This window comes from Mustela lutreola, chromosome 1 (genome assembly GCF_030435805.1).
Source record: "Mustela lutreola isolate mMusLut2 chromosome 1, mMusLut2.pri, whole genome shotgun sequence".
Lineage (NCBI taxonomy): Eukaryota > Metazoa > Chordata > Mammalia > Carnivora > Mustelidae > Mustela > Mustela lutreola.
In genome coordinates, this window is record NC_081290.1 from 213,868,099 (window position 1) to 213,890,182 (window position 22,084).

The window sequence follows — 22,084 nt, forward strand, 5'->3', positions numbered from 1 at the left end:
GTGTCTGTTGGCGAGGGAGGGAGGTGGTGGGCACCTCGGCAGGTGGCCCGAGTTGTCGTGGCGAGTGAAGGTACTTCTCCCAACCAACCGGATCTCTCCCAGATAGTCCGATTCCCCTCCAGAAGGGAGTAGGGCAAAGACGTCGGAAGGGAAGAGGAGAAAGAACAGATGCTGTTGGAGAGGGACTGGGCTCCGAATCCTCGGGCCGATGCACTTCAGGATTTACATTTTTGTAATGTGGGAAATGCCATGCAGTACATGTCTTTCCCGTTCTGTAACACATCCGCCCCACTGCTGGAACTGGTGCTGCCATAGGACCCCAGAATGAAACTGTACCGTGCCTCTATGACAAAATATACGGACATTCACACGAAATCAGAGAAATAAAGACTAGAGATAGTCTTGGAGCAGTTTTGGCCGGTTTTGCCACCAAATTAGTTTGCCACTAACTTACCCTCAATCCTTTTAGTTCTCTGAACTACTAAGATTGAACTGCAGAGGAAAAGCAGTGAACCTGTATAACTTACACAGGCTTTCCCAAGAGGAAGAAATCCTTGGTTCAACAGTTCCGGTAATTTTAGGTCCCTTTGGGAACTGTGTGTGTGTGTATGTGTATAGGGTGCATGACAGAGAAAGTGGACTGGTGGAGGGCTAAAGATCTATATATCCTACAGATTCTGTGCTTACCATAAAGGTTAGTACTAATGCAGATAACCAGGAAAAAATGATTAAATCATTCTAATGAAAAATAATTAAATCAACTTTATTCTTTTTAAAGCAATCCGTGACTCCCATTGAGTATAATTATAAGGCAAACATTTTAGTCCTTTTCTTTGTTAGTTTAACGTTACATGAGAGCATAGACCTCACTCCTTCACTTTTCTCTTCACTTCAGCAATTGCTTCGGTGTGCTCTTTTAAAAGGTGTGATCACTTATATCTTTGATAATCCACCTTTTAAAATGTAGTCAAACGTTCCTAATTTGAACAGATTGAGGCCAGGTCATTTGGAAATTAGAATCACAGAGTATTTAAAAATAAATGCAGCTTTATTACTTTAAATTACATCCAACCATTCAAAGTCCGCTAAGTATTTCCTGGTAAAGTCCTCGGGAGATTTGCTTTAATGAATACATAAGACTGATCTGTAATTAGAATATCACTTGCTTGAGATTACATATATATACTTCTCAAACGATCAAGGATGGTTGGAAGTGGCGTTTTACTAAGAGCTTAAAACATTCTCTTTCCGTTTGGCTCACACTTTAATTTCCCTCATTTCTTGGGGGAGAAAGAGTTTGCAAAGGAAAGGTAGGCTCTAGTTTCTCAGAACGATCGTAAAACATTAGGCAGTAGAGTCCAGTTAATGAGTTCTGGGGAAATGGGTGGTATGTCTGCCTCAGAATTATACTGGAAATATAAGAGGTTATAGATGATTTTCTTTAAAAGAACTGTTTTCCTAACTACAGAACACATAGTAATTATGTAAAAATTTGCAAATAGAGACATATAGAGTTAAAAAAGTATAAATCACTAACAACCCCATTACCCAGAGATAATCCCTGTTAACGGTTATATCATTTGTAAGCCCTCTTTTTGTAAAGATATTAACCTTATGCCTGTCCTACTCATGGTAGGTTAGTCTTTTATCCCTTCTAATTGTTTACTGTTTGGCTTTCTTAGCAACAAGAAGCAGAGGAGAGGAAGGCTAGTTACAATCTCACTTACGTGACTCCAGTGAGCCCAGCTTTGCAATTGCAGATGAAAGTGTTCCCTATGGGGTCGCAGGAGCCTCCGTTCTGGCAGGGGTTTGGGAAGCAAGCTGTGATCTCCGATTCACAGTTTCTTCCGGTGAACTGTGAGAGACAGGTACACTGATAGCCTGGAGAAACAGAGGTCCTCATGAGCCATGTACCATTGGCAATGGTTGGAGTGCAGGGATTTGGCCATCACTCCCCTTCCCGACTCCTCCTAAACCAAATCTTCAGCGGGGCCCAGATTCCAACAATGATTATCGTATTGGTTGTTCTGAACTGGGGACTCATTTGCCACAAAGATGCCAAGTAATGCTTTGGATCCTCCACTAGTCCACAAAAACGCACCTAATTAACCACAGGGCAAATTAGAGTGAGACTGGTAAGAGACACCCAAGGAACAGACTCAGAAGAGCAGAGGCCAAGATGGGGAGAAGATGCTTTCCCCAGCACACTCCTTCATAAAAGGCAGGATGCTTCCAGGGATAAGCCCTTTACCCTAGGTACCATTCTAGCTCCTTTCCTGAACCCCTCTTCCCAACCTCATGCCGCTTCTCTGCTTAGCCAAGAACCGCAATTCCCGCCTGGAGAGGAGGTGAGGAAAGGAAGGTAACATGCGGATATCTGTTGACTCAAATGGACCTCAGTTTCACAGATGCACAGGGAAATGGAAGAATCCCAGCCTTCACCCAGCTCCTGTATTGGGTCCCTGATTTTCACATCTTTGTCCACTTTCTCTGTTTCTGCTCATGAACCCATCAGGAGGAAATGGGGGGGGGGTAGCATCCTTACCACCGGGAACATTAAGTATCAGAGAAGGTAAGAGTCTACGAGGACAGTGGCATTATTTACCTCTCAGAGATGGAAGGGGTGAATAATTAGTGAGGGCTTTCTTTTGCCTACTTTAAAAAAATTTAAATTCCTTTTCCTATGAAAGGTGTAATGCACATAGTAAAAAGTCTGATGGTTCTCTAAGTCCCACTTAGTACAACAGCAGCTCTACATGCCATTGAACAGGAAAGCTAACCTTTGAACAACATGGGTTTGAACTACCTCTGCTCACTTATGCATGAACTTTTTATAGTTCGGTACTGTAAATGTATTTTCTCTTCCCTATGATTTCCTTAATAACGTTTTCTTTTCTCTAGCTTACTCTATTGGGCGAATACAGTATATAATATGTAGAGCATACACAATATGTTTTCATTGGCTGTTATGTCATCAGTAAGTCCTCACGTCAATAGTGGCCTATATTCAGGGGTTAAGTTTTGGGGAGTCAAAAGGTATACAGAGATTTTGGCTGTGCAGGGGATCGGCATCCCTAACTCTCACGTTCTTCAAGGGCCAGCTGTACTTACTGCTAATTCAGCACCAAACTCTTCACATACTAGTTCTCTCTGGGGGTTGCTGTTTGGCCTGGTGTTCTGTATTTTTATACGCTGGAGAAATCTTTCCTCTGAGGCCTTCTGACTGACAGTCTTTGAGGCTGCTGTCCCTGGGATCGCCCTCTCCGCTCTCCTGGGCTGGATCTAGTGTTTTTGGTATCCCCTACTTCCTAATTTCTTGGCTTCCTCTCTATTTCCTTAGGATCCATCCTACAGTAGCTGAGAAAGGGTTTGCAGGTCAATGTTGTGAGACTGTGCATAGCAGGATATGTCTTTGCTTCACCCTTACCCCTCTTTGGTAGGCTGTGCCCAGAATTCTGAACAATTCCTTCCATGTGGCCTTTGAGAAATCCAAGGCCTTTTGGTCCCTGAAGTTTGTACAGGACCTGGTTTCTTTTCCTCTACAGCAACGTGGAGGATCTACTCTTGGCCCCCAGTTTTCTGAGATTTCACCATGATTTGCTGTAGTGTGGGTTTATTTCAATCAGCCCTGGGCACTCTGGAAATTCTTGTCCTTTAAATTCTTCAGAAAATTTAATTATTTCATTGATGATTTTCATTCCCTTGTTTCCCCTGTTCTGTCTTTATGAAAGTTTTATGATTTGGATCTCAGATCTCCTGGACCTTCCTCTAATTATTTTTCTTATATTACATCTCCGTGGGTTTTTTTTTTCTTCCTGTGCTTTCTGAGATTCTCATCGTCTGAAACTTTTACTGAGATTTTCATTTATGTTGTCATTTTCCAGGAGCTCTTTTTTTGTTCACTAAGGTTCTGTGTGTGTATGTGTGTGTGTTTAAACAATAGCACAATAGCATCCTGCTCATGTTTTGTGGTTACAATATCTTATCTCTCAAGGATATTAATATTTTTATGAAGTTTTCTCCCTGCATAGTTTTGTCCAGGTTGTTTTTTCTCTGTTTCTTTGCTTTGGTCTCTGCGATGGTGAATTTCATGTGTCAGTGGGACCAGGGTATGGTGTCCAACTGCTGGACAAACACCAGTCCAGGTGATGGTGTGAGAGTATCTGTGGATATGATTAACACTTACAATCAGCTGACTTGAAGCAAAGCAGATTACCCTCCATGATATGGGCTAGACCTTATTCATTCATTTGACTGCTGTAAGAAGGAATTCTGCAGCAACAGAAATTTTGCCTGAGTTTCCAGCCTGCTGGCCTGCCCTGTAATTTCAAATTCAAGACTACAAAATCAATTCTTCCCTGAATTTCCAGCCTCTTGGCCTACCCCATAAATAGGTGATTTGCCAGCCCCACAATTGTATGAGTCAATTCCTTAAAACCCATCTATCTGTCTATCTATCATCTATCTAACCATCCTATTGGTTCTGCTTCTCTGGAGAAGCTTGGTACATTCTTTATCTTCCAAATTAGAGGATTTCCTACGTTGTCCGGCAATCCCTCCTAATCAGCTCAGATCACAGAGTGGGACAGTAGGAAATTAGAAATCTAATGGGAAGCTCTGAGACATGAGTGGGGTTTGTCAACTGTGATACTGTGATACTGTTTCAGTACCACTGGGTTGGTAAATTTCCCCACTTATGACCCTTATCACCTGCCCAGAGGGAGAGTGAAGGTCTGGTTTCTAACATTCGGGTGACTGGATGGTGGGAGAGGAGGGATGGCTGTGGGTCTCAGCATCCAATGAACACATGGGATTCACTTCTACCCACCCCAGTTCTGACCAAGTGCAGGGCAGACCCAGGCCCTCCCTCCACCCTGTCTTCTCACCCCTGCAATCCACCATCACCTTCATCACCCTCTGCCAGGGCATGGGGGGCGTGGTTACCTGGCTGCACAGAGAGAAGGCAGGAATCTAGGGTTCTGACTGCCTCTCAAACAGGTTTTTGACCAATTCTTATTTTAAGCACTTCTCCTCATCTCTTACCTTTCTAGAAGTGACTAATGCCTCCAGTTCCTGAGCCTTTTGGGGATTCAGTTCCCAGCCTCCCTTCTGCTGGTCAACATTTCAGCCTCTTGAAGATTTACTTCTCTCTCCCGTACCACCCGTCCCTTTGCCTCCCACCTTCACCCTTGGTTGATGCTGTCTCCTTTTCCAGTCCCCTTACTCCTCGGGGCTTCTGGCTTATGAAAATGTTCTTACTCATGTGATGGTGGGATTGTGATGGAGAGCGCCACATTACCTGGAAGTGACCAATGAGACTTTCCTCATTTCTAAGATCTTTTGTAAATGCTATAAATAACCATTCTCACTCTTAGTTGAAGGGTTCCTGGGCTAATCTCTGTTCCCCAGTGACTGAGGTTGAGATTTTATAGATTGATTTTTTAAAGTTGATTGATTGATTGATTGATTTTAGTAATCTCTACACCAAATGGGGGGGGCTCGAACTCATGATCTTGGAGATCAAGAGTCACATGGTCTTCCTGCTGAGCCAGCCAGGTGCTCCTATAGATTGATTTCTATAGGCATAACATAGTTAAAAATCTCTAGATTGAAACAGTGTATATGTGCTCATTCATGTGTACTCAACCCACAATACAGGGAGACCTTATGACTCTCTGGGTGTTCCTACGTTCCGAGAAAGACTTGCCTTTGGGAGGCAGGTGCAGGAGGCAAGAGAGAACTCTACATTTACAAAAGGAGGGGGCCGTGTGGTCCCAGCCTCCCCGGTACCAAGAAGCACAAAGGGCCAGAGATTGAGGCTACGGGAGAGACACGGTGCTCTTGAATGCAACAACGGTGAAACACCAGGGAACTAACTCTTAAGGAAAGAACATTGTTGATTCAAACTGTGTCCAAAGGCGGTCGGCCTGATGTCTGCGGACAGGCTGCAGGGGTCTGAGGTATGCTTGCTTTAAATTATGCTGACTTGGAATTTTTTTTTTTTTTTTTTCAATTTGGGAAGCTGCTCACCCTAATGGAGTCAAATGGGATTGATGAAAACAGTTAGAACTGGGAAAAAATGTGTCTTTGTGTCACCTGGCTAGTCCTTGGCCAGAAAAGCATGCCATTTAGAGGTAGAGTGACCTGTGAGGATGAATTAGACTCCCTTCTTGACTTTAAGGGAGGGATGCCACAACCACAGGAGAGAACTTACAGGAGCATCAGTGATGAGGTGGGAGTGAAGCCAAAGGGGCAATCTAAGGCAAGGTGGGTTGGGCAGGTAAAACTCCCCCCTCTCCAGCTCCTACGGGCAAGCTTCCTACAATTCCCCAAATAAAGCCTCAGCAGAAGACGTTGGGGGGAAGGGAGGCACAAGGAAGTCCTGTCTGGAAATAAGGGACATTTGAATTACTATCATGGAAACTGGATTCTAACTAAGGTCATGGGTTTGATTTCTTTGATTTGATGTCTCGGTGCCTTGGAAAATCAGAATTTAAAATGAGGCGATACCTCTAGTGCACTATTTTACTCCCACACATTCCCTTCTGCATTTTGTCATTTTCATTATCTTTTGTGGGCTAGCTGGTGTTACTACTGGATGCGGCTGCCAGGTTGACTGATTAACCTATTCACTGACTGAGTGCCTAAGCCACAGGCAGTGGTCGGCTGGCGCCTGCTCACAGTGTTGTGAGAACGGACTGCTAAATGGTTGGGAACTTGGCAGGCCCGTTGTAATACCCTTGGTAGCCTGACATGAGTCACGGTGGGAGTATCTACATTACAGAAATCAAGAAACACTATCAACTGGGGCTTCGATTTCTAGAGAGCACACCCTGCAAGAGGGACTAAGGCGGGCCCTGGGGATATAAAGATAAAAATACACCATCTACACACATAAAGGCAGCTACAAGACCACCATGAGAGCAGGCACGGGGTGTGGCAGGAGTACAGAATGGGAGCATTGGATCTAGGCTGGAGAAAACCACACCTGACAGAGGGGATCTCTGCTTTACATCTGAAGGTGATGACGTCAATGATGAGGATGGCTGGTGACACTTGTAGGACGTTTATTCTGTGCCAAAAACAGTTCCAAGCACTTCGCATCTACTAACTCATCTAATTTTGAAAAGAAGCCTGTATCGGAGGTGCTGTTTTTCCTCCTATTTTCTAGATGAGGAAAGTAGGGTACAGAAAAGTTGATTAACTTGTTCACGATCATGAAGCTGGTGCGGATCTGACTCCACAGTCCCCAAACTATTCAATATCCTCTGAACTTTATTTTTAACAACTGTACTACATTACAGTCTCTTTCTGGATTCTCTGCTTATCCAAAGACAGAAGGAAGCTGTCTGGTATCTGCTTGCACCATCTTAAAACCATGGGGCAAAGGAGGCAGAGACTGGTAAAAAATAATGCTTGTAGAACCTTGAATTTGGAGTTTTTATGTTAACACAGTGAGAGGAGGAAGTGACTGGATCTTATTTTAAAGTGGTCAGATTTTTCTTTCAACGAAAGAAGAGTGAGATCTATTGTGAAAGAGGTTTCTAGATCAAGAGTCACTGTTATTACCAAGTTTTCCTTATGATCTCATTCTCCTGGCCAGGGCCTATTATTAGTAATTTTAGAATATCAATAAGTCTGCCACAATGATACTAAGGGATCTAATGCCATAGTGGTTTAAAATCACTCTGAGTCATTTTATGAAGGACCACAATAACCCTAGGAAGGAAAAATGAAAAGCCCCATTAACATTTCAACTCCATGGGGGCTGGAGAGGTTAGTGGTTCGTTCAAGTACATATAACCAGAAAGTGATTGAGCTTGAGCTTGAATCCAGGCTTTCAGATTCTCAAACATTTCTACAAGATGATATGGGCACCGAAACTCATCAGGAGCGGGAACTTATCACTAGCTAGGAATGAGGAGGGGATTGTACTTAGACCCCACAATGCTCCAGGGAGATAAGGAAGATGGACCTCAGACATCCTCTGGGAGCCAAATAATCATTAAATAGTAAGATACTGGCGTCATAAAGTTTCTGCTCTTCCCAAGCATTACCATATGTAGGTCTAAAATACAAATCAAGGGCGGGGAGTGGGGCGCCTAGGTGGCTCAGTTGGTTAAGCATCTGCCTTTGGCTCAAGTCATGATCCTGGAGTCTTGGGATCAAATACCATGTCAGGCTCCTTGCTCAGCAGGGAGTCTGCTCCTTCTTCTCCTTCTGCCCCTCTCCCTGCTTATGTACACGGGCTCATGCTCTTTCTCTCTCAAATAAATAAAATCTTAAAAAAAAAAAACCCTCCTACGTATCAAGGAAACGGAATTTCAAGAACTATCCAGGCATTATTTGACCATAAATAATATTTTAACACTTTGCAAATGTGAAAGAAAAATAAAATGCAGTGGATACTATTAAAAAGAGTAGGGTTTTTTTTTTTTTTTCAGGGTTAGGGGAAAAGGCCAAATAAGGAAATTATTAGCAAGAACAACAGCTTAGGGGTGCCTAGGTGGCACAGTCGGTTTCAGCTCAGGTTATGATCTCAAGGTCGTAAGATGGAGCCTTGTTTTGGGTTTCCCGCAAATCTGCTTCACATTCTTTCTCCCCCTCCCACTTGGGCTCCCCCTGTCTCTCTAAAATAAATAAATCTTTCAAGAAAATTTTAAAAAGAACAACAGCTTATTATGCACTAGGAAAACGTAAAGAACATTCTGTGCATTAACTCATTTAATTCTTGACAATGACCCTATGTTGTAAGTACTGTTATTACAGTTATTTCAGAAACAAGGGAACTGAGGCTTAAATAAGATGGTTTGCCTGAAGTTACATAGTCAATAAGTGGCAGACACCACTTAAAGCAGTTCAGTTCCCAGGTTCAAAAAATACAAATCATATTCTTAGCATTGGATACATGTTACAAAAAAATAATACTGTTATAGCCTCTCTTGCCCGGAATCCTGGCAGAGTGAGAAGTGTATTTTTAAGCCTTGCCTCAAAGCTGTGCTCTTGTTTACAATCCTCTAGTTACAGCAGATGCAGATGGCTTTGAAATCAGCACCCAGACCAACTTAAAATGCCCCCTCCTTTCCTCGTTCAAAGAAAACTGCAAAACCTATTAAATGCAAAAAATAGAAACGGCTTAAGCAATTACAGAGTGACTAGGGGCTGGGTAAGCAAATAGTCAAGATCATTTCTATCTGACTCCTTTGACTTATTAGTTGTTCTCCAAGCTGATTCATCCAGGTAATGGCCTCAACCCTTAGCCTTGCTCCCTGATCTAGATGACATGATTCCAATCAGGTATGGCTGCCTCGATAAGGTGACATCTGCCTGGTGCACAAAGGTGGACGTAATGACAAATGTGAGCTGGCATTTGGGATCTGAAGTCAGTATCAACCACTACGTTGCTGGATTATGGATTTCATCTAGAGACTCCAAGAGCTCACGTGATCTGGGGAGGCAGCCGTAAGGGGTAAGGGAGCTCCTGGGTCCTTTTAAGTTCTGGCTGTTACCCACCAGCCAGATATGTTCACAGCTGAGCTGCCTGGCCTCCAGGAACCTCCCTATTTTTATCTGGTAATTGAATCTCACTAATACCCACTTCACGGAGGATAATAAGGCTTTTGGATTCATCAGCTACAATGTAGCACACACACATTAGGTGCTTTGTTGTTATAATTATTGTAATTACCAGGGATTCTGAAATCAGCTGCGTTTCTGTGTTGCCCATCAACCAAAAGACTGAAAGCCATGGGAGTTTCTTACTCTGACTTTTAGGCTAAATCTTGGGAAATCCTGAAAATTCTGTGTGAATCTCAGTAAGCATGAGAAAACTCATACTTAATTCAGTGGGCCCATTATGAGATGCTAATCACAAGTGGGGAGGGGGTTTGGCTGTAGAACATAGCCTCTGTCATTCCTGTGTTTTACCACACAGGGTGCAGAATTACCTTTGAAAGTGGGACCTGTAACTTTCCCTAGGACAGCTTGCTTACATTTCAACCACTGTATATTGGGCTGAGCTTCTAGCATTTTTCTTTGAGGATCTGGAAACACGTAATGTGTTAAGAACATTAGGCACACAATAAATTCTCATGTCCCAGCATGTTCTTTTGTGTTTGCACACATTCTGACTGCTTTTGGGTTTTGAGAGTTTGGGTGTTTTTTTTGTTTTATAGCAGTATCTATATGATTAATGCTGTTACCATGAGGTTTTTTCCGAAGTACCGAAAACAAGGTGCCTCAGGAAAAAAAAAAAAAAAAAAATCCCTATAAGCTGCAAAGCTCAGGCAAAGTGTGTCCACAGTAAGTGCTCCTGGCTGGCTCAGTCAGTAGAGCAAGTGAGACGTGATCTCCAGGTTCTGAGTTGGAGGCCCACTTTGGGTGAAGAAATTGCTTAAAAATAAAAATATTTTTTACAAAAAATGATATTCACAATATATCGACTGGGAGTCTGGTTCCTCTCTTCTCTGTCCCACTTCGCTCAGTGGCCAGCAGGCTGAACTCATACAGGAACCCTGTTCAATTCCCTTAAGCCAGTTGGGAGGGGAGGGAGGCCACACAATGGAATTTGTTGGTCCCAGAGACAGCAATGGGATTCCAGAATTTACCAAAAGTTTGAAGGCCTGAGCTTTTCCAGACCCTTAACAGTTAGGGATGCAAAATACTCACTAAAACATCACTCAAAGTATCTCGGTCACCTTTGTTGTTGAAAACACTTCTACACCCAACTCCTGGCAACATCCAAGAACTTGCTGTCCTGTGCAACTTACTTAGAGGGAGTAGGTAGACACTCTCACTTTCCTCTTCAGAGGGGAGCTCAGGGGGACCTCAAACTTCTGACCGACTGGGGATCAAATTTCAAGCTTCACACTAAAACAGTGACAATCAAAGCAGGCCGCACACCTAATGTTTACTCCCTGAACATCCAATGTCTGCTCACCTCTCCTGGAAATCACCGACTCACATTCCTGCAAACATAGTTTATTGGCATCCTCAAAAGTCACTGGTTTACAAGCTCAGATGTGCATAGAACTATCTTGAGACTTGTTAAAAACAGAGATGTCTGAACTCCCCTCCTTTGCAGATTCCGAGATTCCAACTTGTAGGTTTGGGTGTTGTTCCCCACCCCCCCACCAAACTTTCACTGAGAAATTTTTCTTGGTAGTAAGTTTAGCAATTTGCAACTATGACTCAGTGATCTAGCAGAAGGTTCCTTTGACTTGGGCAGTGAATGAAGGAGGCAAGTAAAGAGATTCTTCTCTTCCCTTAACAATCAAGAGACTCTTCCATAGCAAGGTTTCATTTTAATAAGGTCCTCAGGTGAGGCAGGTGCCTCTCAGAGACTGAGAACCACCATATATGTATATGTGAAGACAAAAAAAGAACTAGTTTTCTTAGGTTTCAGGGCAGTTCAGAAATAGAGAAAGATATCAGCGTATCACCTAGAGATCTTGTTAAAATATAAGACTTGGACTCAGTGGGTTTGGGGTGGGATCTAAGATACATTCCTAGTATTTGCAGGGATGCCGATGCTGTTGGCTCCTAGAACACATTTTAGGTGACAAGGATTCCAAGAGCACAGGCTGGAGGGGGGTTCCACAAACCTGAATCAAATCCTGGCTTCCCCACTGTACTAGCTGTGTGACACGGGGCTAGTTCCTGAACCTCTCTGGCCTGTGTTTTTAATCTGTAAAATGGTGGGGCGTGGGGGAAGATTAGTACTGAGCCCAGTGTATTTTAAGAATTGTCACAGCGTGTAAGCACCTATCAGGCAAGCACTTACCACAGTACCAAGCACAAAGTAAGAGCATAATACATGGTAACTCTTAACATTTACAAATTACCAAGTTCTCACTTTGAGAGTTAGGCTTCTGGTCTCATGCAGAGCTGATAGAATGGCTATTTCTGGCCTGGTGCCTGCCTGGCTCGCTGCACTGCTTTGCCAAATTATAGCTTAGCTTCAACTAGGTTTTTCCAGTAATGGGCTTGAGCAGAGCAGGACGAGGCAGGGAGGACTGAGGACTCCTTATCCAGATTGTGGGTGCTCAGTGGGCAGCTCCCTACCCCACAGGGTCTGGTAATGCAGGGGTCAGCATGGGACGAGACCATTTCTCCTCCACGGTGGTTGCTATTTCCAGTTCATGTTTATGAAATATATGTAATTCCAAGGCTTTAACAAGTGAGAGCCTTCCTTTTGTGGTTGATTTACAGAGTCATATTTACACTCTTATTACAAGTTAGCATTCCGGGCTCTAATTCCCTTGGGGCTCCCGCAGATCGTTCTCAGGATAGCTAGAGTTATACGCTGGTCAAACCTGCTGACCATGTCATTCTGAGTGAGCAGACGCGGCTTCCTGGCTGCTTCCTGCCAAGGGCCTGCTTGGGTTTGGAGGAGGCTAGAGCACAGCCCCGCCTCTTTGAAATAGAATGCCTCTTGCTGTGGGTTGCTGCTTTAAAAAGTCTGAATGCTCTGCAAGCTGGGATAGCCACAGTTGGAGAGTGAAGCCTGTCCCCAGGAGAGCCGATGACCAAGACGCCAGCATTCTTCAGTGGTCAAGGGGGTGATTATACTCAATTACATGTTCTGGAAATTTAAAGCCACACACAGCACAGGGTTCGAACAGCAGGAAGATGCTGAGTCAATTAACTTTTGTCATCAGCCTCCTCCCTTGTATGGAGTCACACCGGAAGCATCTCACTCCACTTTCTCTAACCCTCTCCCCCTTTTTGAATACTGTCTGTATCCCAGCCTTTGATCTGGAGAAGCCGGGCTCGCTGCTCTCTCTGTGATTACACACCTCTGCAGCCAGAGGGCATTCTTTAAGGCATGAATATTCTTCCATTAACGACTGAGGGTTTTGTTCTTTTTAAACCATCCCTCACAACTAGGATGATTTTTTACTTTCTTTTAAATACCCTTACAATTAGCTGCATAGTTTCACAGACGGGAGTTAAAGGCCAAATTATTGGTTATTTCCTTCCTGGCTTTTCTCCCCCAATTTCAGGCATTCGCAGAGAAGATATAAGGGCCTAGCAAAAATTCCTCTCATAGGGGTGGCTCAATCGGTTAAGCGTTTGCCTTTGGCTCAGGTCATGATCCCGGGGACCTGGGATTGAATCCCACTTTGGGCTCCCTGCTTGGCAGGAAACCTGCTTCTCCCTTTCCCACTCCCCCTGCTTGTGTTCCCTTTCTTGCTGTCTCTCTCTCTGTGTCAAATAAATAAATAAAACCGTTAGAAAAAAAGAAAATTCTTCTCATATTAACAGATAATAGTGGCAAGAAAATGGATTTCCTCTCCTCTTTTTTTAGAAGCTGAGGTTTTAATCTTGATACCCAGGAGCAGGTGGATAGATACCTCCCCACATATCAGAGGAGGAATTCTGTGTCTTTGCTTTCCTAGGGAAGCAACAGAAACCCAGTTCGTGGATTTCCTGGTAGGTGGTGAAGAGTTTGCTGGCCCTACATTCAGTACTACTGTGCACAAGACCCCCAGATTGGGGATCATGGCCTGGGGGTCGCTGAGGTAAGAACTACTGGGCCTCCTCACTCAAGAGAAAGTAGAATTGAAAGAAGAGAGTCATATAGATGGAGATGAGGAAAGATACTTTGTTTTAGGAAAACATGAGCCTCCAGGCACAAAGGAGACATTTGAACTGATGGAAGTCTCTATCGCCTCGGAAGAAAGGGCACCTGTTGTGGAATCCCAGTCCCAAACCCAAAGAGAGGGCAAAGTGGGGAGCAGGAACAAAGAAGAATGGGAGAGAGAACGCAACCAGGCCAGGGCAGGCCTGCGGGGAGAGGAAAGCAAGCGCTTGAGGCCGTGTGAAAAGCATACAGCATGGGGGTCCTCAGTGTTAAAATGTAGTTAAGCCAAATGAGATTTAAAAAAACAAAAAGTAGAGGAAAATTGCCATGTTGACACGAGTCACATTCACTTAATGAACATACCTGCACTGAATACTTAGTTCACGGATTTCAGGCAATTAAAAAACACTAAAATGCACGTCGCAGAGCAAGATTCCCTTTTTCTTTAAGAGGGTGATTATTATCGTTACTATTATTTTAAAGATAACCCATGGTGGAAGCCCATAGCTTTGCCAGCAAAAACACCATCCTGCCATCGCTGAAAGTATGTTACAATTTGTGGCTATGCACCGGGCATTTGACATGGAGTGGTGTTCTGTTTCAACCCAATTTAATTATATGCTCCTTTTATATATCGTGGATGGCTCGCACTAGCAGAATTGTTTTGCCTGGTGAAAAACTGGCCATGACTTGTCATAATGGGCTGGTTTATAGAACCACTGAAGTATAGTTACTGCCCATCAGTTGGGAATTATGGCACCATAACAACCCTTTATTTACATATACTGCTGAGACAGTAAAAACAGCAAATAGATTTCTTAAATCGAGACGGCAGAAATTTCCCCCCAGGGCACTTGGCCCTCATTGTGGCGGCAACATATGCAAGTCTAAATAACTTTGGTGTCTGTATTTCGGCAGTGTATCATTTCATGGACAGTTTATAACATTCTAATAATAAAATGGACTCTAAATTCGGAGTTGGGCTTCACGAACATTAGATGGTAATGCGCACAGCAGAATCTCTAAGTGATTTGTGAGGAAGGTTTAAATTTGCTAATCACACTACTGCTGAGAGACTCTGCAAAGGGGCTCACGTGTGATCAGGGGCTGTTGGGAGGCAGCAGAGGCTTCAACCAGGGGAGTGCCTGACCCAGTTTATGTCAGTGCAGGAACCGCAGCTGGGGAAGTCAGGGATTCTTTTACTTCCAGACTCCCAGGACTTAGATGATCTTGGCCTTTCCCTCAAACAGCAGAAGCCCTCCATTCCCTTCCTATGCTTTTGTTGTCTCTCCTCTTCTTTCTTTCTTCTTCATGATATAGGTTTGGGGAAAAAACTTATTGCCGTAGAGCCTCGCACCTTCACTGTTTATCTGTCCTGAGGTTCCCTGTAAAATGCCCTCTCTTTAGTCCTGACCCTCTACCCCTTTACAGAGCAGTCACTGGATTTATTTTTAATGCGCACATTTAAAAAGCATTCTCCAAAGCATCTCCACTCTCTTTCCATTCCCGGAGTGGTGGCTTTAACCCTTCCCTCCCTTTCTAGGGAAGTTCCATGTCTGGGCGACAAAGGATCGCGTGGGGATGTCATGATTCAGATTCTGCCACCAATCATTCTGCAGTGACGCCCATGTGGCTCAAGAGGGCTGATACCTCAAAGAGGGTCCTATTCCTCCCCAGGCCTGGAAAGGTGTGGGGGGACAGGGGACGGGCCTCGTGACAGCATCTCTGGGCCCCTGAGGTCACAGCCCTGAGCCTGTAGCTTGCTGTGAAAGGACCAGTGACACTGGACACTTCTCAAGCTCCCGGACCTTCCTAAAGGAAGCCCGGCCAGTGTCTGAGTGGGAGAGCACTTGAGTGGGGGAAGCCTGTAAAAGCCAGTCCCTCGCAGGTCGATAGGCCCCTCTGCCTCCCCACCCCCACCGCCCCTACCTTCTCTACCCCATCCTCCCACCATCCCCAAGCCCCTACCCCTGCCTGGTGCGAGAGCGGAGCGAGGTGCACTCACCTCCCGAAGGCAGGCTGGAGCAGCTGCCCCCATGTTGGCATGGGCTGCGCTCACATGCGTCAGGGTAGAGCACGCAGCCCAGCTTCAGCTCGGTCAGGCCCACCACCTCCGCGAAGCTACTGCGCTTGTTCTGGAGCGGAAGCTCGTTGTTGTTCAGCACCACCGAGTCCAGGCAGCCCTGGAAGCCGCTCAGCACCTGCGTGACCCGCGCGTCCGTCAGGCTACGGATGTTATCCGCCTGCACCAGCGCCCCGAAGTAGATGGTGCTTTCCGTGCTCAGCGTCTGGAAGTAGAGGGGTGCCCTGCGCCGCTCCACATAGCTGTCGTCCAGGGACAGGCTTGTGAAATTGCGGTTGAGCTCCAGGAAGACAGAGTGCCAGCTCCCATCATTGACCGCCCTGCCGGAAATGCCCAGGATCCCCGGGCCATTGCCGCAGTCCAGCTGGAACCACAGTTTGCCGTCCACGATCTGTGTGGGGGAATGAGCATCGGGCGCTTTTCAGTATGCATCTGGCAACAGACTCCTGGACACCCCGGTTTCCACCCTGTCCATGGGAAACCTCTAGAATAGAGGTTGCTTTGGGGGTCAGTCCTAAGTCTGTGGTGGTTTGGTCTCTCCCCATGATGTGCCCTACGCATGCCTGAAATGTCCCAGATCTTGCAAGGAGTAACACCAGCACATCTGCATAGATCTGCCATTAAATTTAAGAATGTTCCTATTCTTTGGATCTGTGCCTTTAAGAGGTCACAACAATATCTTGTTGAGGGGGTGTGTTGATTCTCTGCACCCTTCTTTGTTATTACCACCGCAGGAATGATTTCTATGAACTCAACATTTATTTACAAATATTTATTGAACATCTACTATGTCCTAAGCAGTGTTCCAGGTGCTACAGAGACCACTCTGAGCAAAAAGAGTTACTATCTCTGACCTCAGGGGCTTATGTTTCTTTGCGGGGGAGATGGCCATAAGTCAGATAAGCACTGAAATAACTAGGTACTCCACAAGCAAGTCTGTGTGAAGTTTCTAGAAGGGAGGAAAAGAGGCCAGGCAGAAATAAAAGATGCCCTACTTCCCGGCTTCATATATGGTTAAGATTTTAAAATGCTTCTATATTAAACACTCGTATATTCTTAAGACAGTTCTTTAGGGGATGCCTGGGTGGCTCAGTTGATTAGGCAGCTGCCTTCAGCTTTGGTCATGATCCTGGGGTCCTGGGATTGAGTCCCACATCGGGCTCCCTGATCAGTGGAGCCTGTTTCTCCCTCTCCCTCTGCCCGCTGCTCCCTCTGCTTGTGCTCTCTCTCTCTGTCAAATAATAAATAAAATCTTAAAAAACAAACAAACAAACAAACAAACGGTTCTTTAAGATGGCTGCCCATCATTTAGGTTAAGATTATCCCACAAAGTGTTCAGGGCTTGGCCATTTGCTTAGAATATAGCAGTGTATGTTTAATGACATCTGGTCCCCCAGAAGGGTTTATCTGGGTAACTGTTCACACCTCATCGATGCCCCCAGCCCCGATCCAGAGTCAGCTACAACAGAGACCTGCCTACTTTGATTGCACTGGTGCATGGAGGGCATCCAAGTCCGTTCTGGGAGGCTAACAAACCACAGGGGGATATTAAACTCAGAAAGTGTGTGCTGTTGAGTGATGGCGGCCGGCCAGGACCTGTTGGCCGGGAACCGGTCCTCCATGGAGACCCAGGTTCAACTGTTACTGAGGAGACCGACTGGCTTTTGAATCCCCGGGGATCCACCCTCCCCTCTGCATTTCCTAGAAACGCAAAGTAGCTTGAGGATCCAGGGAATGATGCTGGATCCCTGTCCTGCCGACAAACCGATATTGGGCCATGCAACGACCTGCAGCTAGAGACTGTGAAGAAACAAAAGGTACTTTGCAGGCCTTTTTGTGTGACCCAGCAAGGGGGTCTTGTGGGGGCCAACATCTGAGTCATGCAAGGCTGACAGGCCTTCATTTAGGATCTGCTGACATCAGTATTCTCGTGCCAGAATGTGGGCAAAGAACACAGACGTGGGGAGAGTGGGAAGGGGAAGTGAAGGGAAGGCAGACCTTCCAGATCTCGAAGAGCGAGGCGGGTATACACACCAAATGAATTCATGGAAACAGACTGACCCACTCTTCCCAACACGTGCTTGATTTAGGATGGCCTGATGGGGATTTTTCACAGCATTGCTCATCCTCACGAATGAAGTATTTCTTTCCCTGTGCTTTAGTGTGTTCCACAGGCAACGAATTCTCAGGGACTCACATTCCTGCCTCTGTGGATTCTCTAGCCCCTTCTCTTCCTGCATATAAAGTCATGCTGTGGGAATGTGCATATATGGAAGGTAGGGCGCTGTGCGAACCAGACAGAGCCCTGGGAAGTATGAATGAGGACTCTCATGCAGGATTTGTTGTGTCGCACTCAGGTGACCTGGAGAGCACTGGATGACCTGTCTGGGCTTGGGATCCCTTATGTGGTGAGCAGAGATCGTTGCTATGGCTCCATTTCCGAGGAGCCCACGCCCACTGCAGAATGGTTAGCTACCTGGTACACAGTGCACACATACTCCACTCTGAAATGCAATTGTATACACATAAAGAGACCGGAGGCAAATATTTATGTGTTTTTTTCTAGAGCTTTCCTATGTGATCTACGCTGTTTTGCCTCGGTCATTTTTTGGTTCCACAAAATGGACTGAATGGATATTGTAAATCATACCAGTAAACTTGCTCAGGAAAAACTCCTGGGTAATATCCATATTTTTATTTCAATGTAAGTAATAAAATGATCAAATGCGACGTTGGGGACTTCCTTCCTCTGGCACAGTCCATCTGCTGTTATGCTCTGTGGCTACAAAGGGGTGTCCCCAGACTATCAAGGAAGATCTGGTGGTGAAGCTGCGATTCATCGATGGTTTTGTAAGATGGTGTATTCCATTAACAGATTTCCTCGGTCCATTCCCTTCTCCATCCCCACTCCCTACCTCTTGGGATAATAACCAAGTTGCAAATTCATCCAGGAGAGCCACTGTAGCTCTAATGTACTCATATACATCGAAGTTCCGTAACTAACAGACATAAAATGATCCCATAGGAACAGTGAGTACGGTTCCGTTTCTTTTCTGCTGAGAAAAGTAACAGCAGCAACCTGCTGAATGATTGGGAAGCCTGATGCCTTTGGAAAACAAGAGTGATTAGTATCCTCAAAATTCTAGGCATTTGGAATTATAAGCCTTGTTTAGGTGACACGCCAGAGTGCTGATGTCAGAGGTAACTTTGTAAACGTTCACCTTTTCCTATGTCACAAGCCTATTACGCCAGGGAGGGAACACTAGTCTGTTCACACTGGAAACTCACACTCTGATCATATTTAGCTTCTCTGTCTCCAGAATAGAGTAGACCTCATTCGAAAGGATCTTTTAAGAGGACAGAGCCTTCTCAAGCCAGACAGCAAGCTATTTTAATAGAAATTGTATTGCAGGTGAACGTGCTAAAAAAAAAAAAAAAAAAAAAAGTCTGCAGCAATGATCTGAAATGATGTGCTTGGGGGAGGCAGGTAGGCAATTCGGTCAATGAAATGCAAGATTCTGAACAGGACTCTAATCTTATAAGATATTTAGGTCCTTAGTTTTGTTTAAAATCAGCGATGGGCTTTAACCTGGATCTTGAGTGGCTTGGGGCTTGGAAGACAAGCCGTCAGAGCTCTAAGTCATTTTGTAGGAAAGCAGGATTTTGAGTGAAAAAGTATTTAAATCATGGCACAAAGTCTTACTGCTTCGAATCTTTGGTTTGTGGCTCCAGCAAATGCACTGATGCCCCAAACTTGTGAGAGGGTTAGGAACTATTCTTTGTAAAGGGAACTTTTGAAAAACCTGTTTTCAAGGCTGTCATTGATGGTTATCTGGCTCAAAAAATATGCCTTAAGGGTGTGCCTGAGTGGCTCAGTTGTTTAAGAGTCTGCCTTTTGCTCAGGTCATGATCTCAAGGTCCTGGGATCGAGCCCTGCATCAAGTTCCCTTGCTCAGTGGGGAGTCTGCTTCTCCCTCTCTCTCTGCCCCTATGTCTCTTGCTCTCTCAAATAAGTAAATCAAATCTTTAAAAAAAAATACCTTATCATATGTTTTTACTCATATGTGGAACGTAAGGAAGAGCATGGAGGACCACAGGGGAAGGGAGGGAAGACTGAATGGGAAGAAATCAGAGAGGGAGACAGACCATGAGAGACTCTGGACTCTGGGGAAACAAACTGAGGGTTACAGAAGGGAGAGTGGGGGAGGATGGGGTAACCAGGTGATGGGGATTAAGGAGGGTACGGGTGGTTCTGAGCACTGGGTGTTACACGAATGCTACATCAAAAACTAATGATGTACTATATGCGGGCTCATTAAACATTAAAAAAAAAAAACTTATATGAATGAATAAATGATCATCCCAGCCCTCCCAAACTCTTCTTTTGATAAACACCTTTAGTACTCCTGACCCGCTTGCCCTGGTCAGAGGGTCAGATCCACTCCTGACTGGTTATGTTTGGGTAAGCCCACCCATTTTCTCTCTGAACCTGTTTCCTCACAGGCGAAAAAGGACGGGCTCCTATCTAGGCACAGGAAAGTACAAAAATACATGCATGTATTTTGTGAAGTAGTTTGTAAACTTATAGGTATCTTATTATTATCATCCTGTAATTGCTATCAGTTAACTCACTTCTTAGGGATACTCTTACACAGGTCCTGGAAACTCTGGAATCCTGTGTGGGCTTCCTTGCTAGTTTTCTGTGTTAGAAAGATCCGGCCATTCCAAGTGGGCTGTTTTAAAAAGTCAGTGAGATTTCCCTGACCATCTTCCTTTTATTCCTGGGGTTTTGAGTTAGCTGTATTGGAGAACCATCGAAATGAAACCATGTGTCATCTATAACTTCCCCACAAGATGAAATGATGACATTTCTAGATTAACAAGCAAGGACTTCTTGTGCTTTCACTATAATATTGGACCCAAAAGACGGATACAGGGGGAAAAGCTGTAAATTTCTCCTAGTGATCTAACAGGTTTCTTACACAGGTTTGAGAACAGGCAGAGAACCTATTGCACCATTTTTATTCTTGTTTGGGCTGCCTGAAAATTCACTCATGGTTTGTGTTCAATTGATATAGCAACCCTTGGTCTAGATTTTTTAACAATGATATTCTGCTCTTCCCCACTTCATTGGCTGGGTCTTAACCTTTTATTTTCATCTTAATGGTGCTCTGATCTTACTGCATTTCGGTATTTATGGTAAGCCTGGGATCTCTTCTGGAAGAAGACAAGGTGTCAATGGTCAACTGAAGAATGAGCACCTTCACTGCTGTTAAGAGACAGTGGTGCTCCTTGTCCATGAACATTTTTAACCCTTGAGGTCCCATGCAATACTTCGACTATCTTCAAGGGGTTCCCTACACCCCTATGGATTGTCTCAAGTACTTTTTAGAGAACGGGCTCTAACTGGGAAAGTAGAAACAACCACGAGGTGCAACTTAAACAAAGCATTTCAGTATAGTCGTTGAACCTGAGTACAAGGCACATACTGTACCTAAAGCCAATGAAATTAAATCTTGCATGAGGCTGGGAATGTTAAGCAAACAGATTCAAATCCCCTAAGTGGATATTCCTGGCAACTGTAGGAGAATATCTGCTATAGTTCAGTACAGCTGTGTCCTGCTTTAGGCAAACTCAACATATGAAAAGCAAACGTACCGAACAGACAGATTGGGGGTGATTATTCACATCACAAAGGGATTAATGGAAGGGTTCCTTCAAATAGCCACCATCCACCGTTTATTAGAATTCCATTTACAGAGATTCAGTTTACACAACTCTCAGAAACACGCTTGTTTCGTGAAATACAATATACCTTAGGAGCCAGAGCTGCCTAAAAGGTTTAATTATTCTTCTTTCCCATCCCCAGGGTCCTGTGCGTTTTAGACCTTTGCCAACGAAGTGTCAAATGACAAGCTCCGTTTTTAAGATCTGGCCATTCAGGCCCAGTAGTTTTGTTCGCTCTCAGATTCAGTGCTCTAGAAGAGATCTGCTAGTAGGAAGTGTCTGCCTCGTAAGGAAGGTCTGCAAACCAGAGGTCCTATTAAGAACTTGAAGGAAACGGAGGCCGGCGACATTTCAGCTGAGCTCTTGGAGCTAGAAGCTCTGAAGGGCCAGAACCCTTCCCCAGCAAGTATACCAAACCCCACCTCCCAGGGCTATTTAGAAAGTGATCTGCTGACCTAAGGCAGGCGGGTTCGGGGCTAGAGGTTAAAAAGACAGGACTTGGGTCTTTGCCTGTGTCTTCCTCCACCACAAATACTGGATTTGAATTCACTGTTTGCTAAAACTGTGCCTTGAGAGCTTCTCCTTTTGGCTTTCCGAGAGCTGAAAGGATTCTCTGAGTTCAAAGAGTGCGGGTCGTGGGAGAGCCCCCCATGAAAGTTTTAAACCCAAACTGCCTGTTCCCTCCCTCC

General features: G+C 44.8%; 1 protein-coding gene across 3 annotated transcripts in view; it reads right to left on the reverse strand.

The window, feature by feature from the left end:
• FAT3 (FAT atypical cadherin 3) overlaps positions 1-22,084 on the reverse strand; it is a 662,765-nt gene that overhangs the window by 13,613 nt on the left and 627,068 nt on the right. For all 3 annotated transcript variants that reach the window (XM_059186764.1, XM_059186755.1, XM_059186746.1), the window contains exons 22-23: positions 15,591-16,059; positions 1,728-1,881 (exon numbers count right to left, since the gene is read on the reverse strand). In XM_059186764.1, the coding sequence (XP_059042747.1) occupies positions 1,728-1,881; positions 15,591-16,059 (623 nt within the window). The remainder of the gene's footprint in view (positions 1-1,727; positions 1,882-15,590; positions 16,060-22,084) is intronic.